The following is a 5,631-nucleotide window of genomic DNA, read 5'->3' as shown; positions in this document are numbered from 1 at the left end:
ATATATATATATATATATATATATATATATATATATCAGACAGCTAAACTTACAGCCTCATAATCGTTATTATTAGATGTAATATACGTAATATTTTGGACTACTTTCATTAGCCCGGCGATTCACTACTCAGAAAGTTATCAATCAAGCTATAGTATGGAAAACTATAGTGGAGAAGACAGCTTCCTGGCCGTGTAGTATCCAGTGTCTAAGCCATAATTGCGTACCGTTTGTTTTCATTGAACCGTATAGTAGGACATACGGTCTTATATGGGCGAACCTGCTATTTACTCTATTTTGATCTTGTTCGGCTGCTGTAGGCCGAATCCGTCCACAATCTATCTCGATTTCCGGAATAATCTGTATATTCCGTAACAAGCCGATCAAGGCCTTAGTAATAATTCCTTTAAGACTCGTGGGGCCAATTTTAACGAGACAATAAGAAGAAAGGTTTTCTCAGTCACCGTAGAACAGAGGGTCGTTCCCTGTAATTTTGTCACAAATCAATTTTCTTTTATATAATGTCTAGAGCTTTTCATCTAGAACTGCCCTAGCATCGTAGCTGACAGATGTCTTTTTTTGTGCATAGTCCAGTTACTTAACTAATCCGTGCTCTCTGCAAGAGAATACAACTTATTATATATATAGCTGAAGTGGTTTCTCAATAATGTTCCTAGAATAAACACCCGTACATAAGTCGCTTTTGCTTGTGACACTTAACTTCACGGATTGGCGTGTTTGATAATGGTTACATAAGAGCTATTAAAAAATCGTAAACGATTCAGTTCTACGCTAGCATCAGAGGCTGCAGATCAACAAAGGGTGGGTTTATCGTCAGTTTACAAGGAGAACATTCAGTTTTCAATTAATAACTAGCGTTTTGTGGTTAGGGGATCTATAACTTACTTAGCCGACCTAGCATTGAAACAGTTATTCCATACGAGTTAATATCAATTTAGGAAGGTTCAACAGCGACAACACAGTGAGTTGCCGAGACGCAGCACCTAGTATTGTTTCAAATTAACCGCCACAACTTGCCGGCATCTTTTTCAATTTTCCTAAAGCATTTTATCGATCTGATCAGGGCTTACTGATCGAGAAGATTATTAGATTAGGTATCTTCTTTATTTAGCGTATCGACCTCCTGCAATCTAGTATAATTACCTCAGATAGAAAATATGTTCTTCTAGCTGACGTTGAGCGAAAGTTCTGTAATAAACGCTTGGAGCAATATGTGTGCCGTTTTTGTAGTGATGGCGCTTATTATTACTCATTATTTTAAAAAGCGACGGATGGTGTTTCTATTATCAATTGGTGGTCCGATTCCTTCATTGTTGTGAGGTCTTATACGAGAGAAATAGGCGGAGGAATGCCAGTACGGTATGTTTGCGAACTCGCAAGCTTCCGGTATCTGCGTGTGTATACAGCTAGCCTCACCGTCAAGCTCTTTATACCTATATTACTCTCAAATAAAAGTAGATTATAGCACTTTCTGCGACTTGTAGGTTTTAGCAACTTTCAGCAGAGAAGACACGACGAGAAAGTTGACGCCCTAACTTTATCGTAGGTGCCTTCTAGTGATATCATTTGCACAGAAGTAATGCTAATATGATTCTTATCTATTCAACTGCTAAAATGATAAATTCAATACAAACAAAAAAAACACTGCATGTGACAGTGTATGTTGAAGGAGTCATACCCACAATGACAACGAGTACCAAGTGTTGCATCGGAATTAATCTGTTTGCCGAATAAGGACATAATAAATTTTTATTATCTTAGCCAGATCGAACTAGGTGCGATTACAAATGAGATATATATTTGGAACGATTATTTAAAGCGTATACCGCCGGGGTAAATCGTAAAATAAAGATCGTGGAGGGCCAAAAAATGCCATAAACAGTACTCGCATTTGTGTCTGCAGTGCCTCTAGACTAGCGCTATAAATACTTAGATGCGAATCAGATTAAGGAATACATACGCTTCTTTACAACTCTCTCAGAAGACGACTGACTGTTTTACACGGATGGATTCAGAGCCAACTTCACATAAAAGAATCATTAGCATTTGTTGTAAATCGTCAACAAGTGTCTGAAACTTTGGAGGACAACTTTTCTTAAAAATAGAGGATTCATAGAGTCTGATCATGTAGCCTGTGAAGGACGATTTCAAAGGCCGTATCGTTTCGTGCGCAATTTAAATCGGAAAAGAAATGGGCCTACTGGTTAAAGATGGTTATATGACCCTTTACAATGAGTAGTGGAAGGGCGCGAAGGCCATCTGTAATACAAAATGACGTTTAGTATAGAACGTAAATTGATTACGCGGAAATTATGCGGAACAGATATCGACGGCAATACAAGGAGCAGCGACTCATCAGAAGTGTTCACCGGAAGATTATTACTGGCGTTGTTTGTTAACGGGCACATTTTCACAGCGCGATGCTTTCTTTTCTCGCTGAGATGAGCATATTTCAGGGGATTTTAGAGTCCCTTAACTTGAAGGCTACTTGGCCAATGTGTCGGCTAATTTTAGGCTGTATTAAATGTTAGTTATATTGACAAACTAATTCGAGTTTGTCGTCATCGTCACGAATAACTACTAGGAATATATTCAGGACAAACATTTTCCACGCTGTCGTGCCCTGGGAATATATAAAGTGAGATCTTCCTCAAGATACGAGATTTTTCTTTTAACTGTTTTCCTAAAATAGTCAGTTGGCTTACACTTTCATTACGGAGTGACACATTTATGGTGCTACAGTTTATCAATTAGGTTTCAAAGCCGGACAGTTGACTTAATTGCTACAATGAGCACTGAGCCCTATGTACTTTACTCCCTATGTACAAAACTGTTCGCTATGGAAGAACTGGCATGGCATTAGTTGATGTTCGCTTCCTTCTATTGAAAATCATCATTAGGTGGGTTTAAAAACAGACAAGTTTTTCGATTGGACAGAAAATGATAAGATCTTTAGGATTCCTCTAAGTCTTTTTTGGTTACTCGCGATAACAATATGGTCATCGGCATGGACAGACGTGAAAATGAACGTAAAACCAACCACTTACTTGAATAATCTATATATATTACTACCTCATTGTTATATGAAACAGACGTTTGAAGATAAAATGCTTGCTTGTCATATACAGTGTCTTAAATAGATAAGTATGCAACGTGCGATCTGAGAGCCCGTGCATAATTCCTTTCTTCAAATAGTCCCTAGCAGTTTCCTGTAATTTCCTTGCAATGACCAACCGTTCTTAAACGACTCTGTTTTGATTGCTGTTTTCCGTGAAGCTGTCCAAACTTAGAAGGAAAACTTCTAAGTTTAATGAAAAAAAAACAGAAAATTCCAAATAAATTAAGTTAATTTGCGGACACTTGACGTTACGCCAATATAGAATAGCGGGTTTCTGGTCGGTAAAACCAAAATAATCGTTGAAGCTAATCCCTCAATATAGCTTGCCACTGTATCTAGGGAGATCGGGTCGGGCCAACCAAAATAGCAGAGATCTATCAATACTAAAGCCAGGGGTTTCCATGGTTATCGGCAAAGGCTTTTCTCTTTCGAAAGATTCATTTACTAAAGAACTCGCTTATCCAAGTTCGGTTGTTTTTGGTGCACAGATTTAAAAACAATGAGCAATATATATTCTAACTAATAGCATACCTATAAACACCATGTTGATTTATTGAAAAAGGCTAATTACTTCTGTCACCTGATTATCTTCCAACCTGGAACAGACAAAGTCACGTCGTATCGCGATTAGCAGGATACCTGTCGCCGTTCCGATTCAAAAAGCCAATTTTTGGCAGTCACAAGGCACGACGATCTGCAAATAACTTGGTACTCTATTATGTGTACTTTCTCTAGAAGCACTATTACGGAACGGTTGCATTTTTTTTTTGCAGCGCACGACCACTCATTGAACTTGCAGTTCTTGTCTTAAATTAATGTTTAGACATTTCAGAGCATATCACAAACGTTTACTGGTTCCCAGTGCTTTTCACTATATAAGGTCATCTTTCGTACGGGTCAACAAGTTCAGTCCAGCGTATAAGTACGTTCATTTCCATAATGCAATCGTAACATTGTCCCTCGGAAGCACACATCATATGGTCCAATGGTAGTAGTATATGCACCGCGGTCTGTTCATAGCTTCTGTCGTATTCTAATGTTTGGTAATTTATACACAAATAGGGCTATATCATTGCACGCCAACCGTTGTTTTCAGTCCCATTGACTGTTTACTAACTACATTTTAAGGCTGGCTGTTAGGCTATTTTGGCCTCGAAGCAGTAGGCACGTCATAACTGGCGACTGATCAAAAGTAACTCAGTCAAAGTCCACACGCACCGCAGCCAGCAGCTAAACAGTGACTTTTGCGGTTCGTTTGTTCCACCTTAAGTGTACTGCAGAAGTTGGCAGTTGCTCTATCGTTACGAGTAACTCCAGCTGCTCACTTACTTCTCGGCTTGCCGCCAGCCTGCGGAGAGCTACTGCTTCATTGTAGCCGTTACTTGGTTGCTTTTACTTATGAATGAGTTCTGCTTTTCTTTGCGCCACCGCTGTCTTCCAGCGGCGTATCTATTAGGACCCGTGCGCGAACTCACCACCTAGCCATCGTTCGGAGGGAGTTTTTGAGGTAGAGAACATATGGGCAAGGAGGTATAGCGAAACATCAAATGCTGACGCCGATGACGTCAGAAGAAAAGGCTGAGAGTAGGACGTTCGGAAAGATTCAAATAATGGAGAAAAGTAGTTCATGCAATGCACACAGACGCGCGCATACGTTCACTCACATTGGATATATATAGCACAGTGAAGAAAGATCGGCGCGAGCAAGACCGCCTAGAGTAGAGCCGTCAGCAATCTGGAAACTACAACCGAACTCAAGATGAAGAAGCTATATTAAAGAGAGAGGATATTTGCGTACCATCCACGGCGAGCAAACATTGTGGTCCTATATAGGGACCGCGGGCAATAAAGGAAATGTAGAAAAAAAACTAATCTATCGCCATCTAATAGAAAATGTCAAAATTAGATAAAAAATATTGTTCTACACGTTAATATCGTTATTGTCTTTTTTATTAAATTATTTTTGGCATTCGTTTTCAATTGCTTTAAAGAACTAAAGCTTATATCTTTTCCAGGTGTCATTTGACTTCTGCTGCCCTTCTACCCAAAGTGATTTCTGTATTTGTATTATTAAATCATTTTCTAGTATTTAACGGCTTCGTGACAAGCTTCACCATCCTCCCCGCTACAAAATCAACTAACTGTTTGATTGTTAATCCGAAGCTAAAAAGGCAGCCATTTAATGGTCCATTATATCACAATGATTCTAGCTCTATTGTGGACTATAATGCCGATTGCGGAACAGCATTTTGATTTGGGCGTGTTATTCAGACCGACACAAAATACTGCAACTACGTGTCTCATAACAGTATCTCTAGTACGCACACATCAATTGTACCCGAATGGTATTCTTAAGTAGTTCTATTTGCCTGCACTCGTCATTAAAATCATCACGACATCCTGAATTTGTTTTTCGTGACTGTTAATTATTCAGCCGTGACGCTTCATCAAACTGATACGCCAGACGTGTCTCCCCTACAAAATGAAGGTTT

At 39.2% G+C, this 5,631-nt stretch overlaps 1 protein-coding gene across 3 annotated transcripts in view; it reads right to left on the bottom strand.

Moving 5' to 3' along the window:
* Positions 1–4,604, bottom strand: part of LOC111267471 (uncharacterized) — a 71,331-nt gene extending 66,727 nt beyond the window's left edge. The window contains exon 1 of one of the 3 annotated variants that reach the window (XM_022845743.2): positions 3,711–4,604. Coding sequence is in view for 1 of the 3 variants with exons in the window: in XM_086971337.1 (XP_086827463.1) it covers positions 228–240 (13 nt within the window). In the remaining 2 variants the exon portion in view is untranslated. Of the gene's footprint in view, positions 1–227; positions 424–3,710 lie in introns of those variants that run through there. The other 2 variants (XM_022845742.2, XM_086971337.1) reach the window with 2 other exon arrangements.
* Between the last annotated feature and the right edge of the window lie 1,027 nt (positions 4,605–5,631).

Source organism: Varroa jacobsoni, unplaced genomic scaffold (assembly GCF_002532875.2).
Source record: "Varroa jacobsoni isolate VJ856 unplaced genomic scaffold, vjacob_1.0 scaffold_1192, whole genome shotgun sequence".
Classification (NCBI taxonomy): Eukaryota; Metazoa; Arthropoda; class Arachnida; order Mesostigmata; family Varroidae; genus Varroa; species Varroa jacobsoni.
Note: the sequence above shows the minus strand (reverse complement) of the source record. Positions and strands in the feature narration are given on the sequence as shown.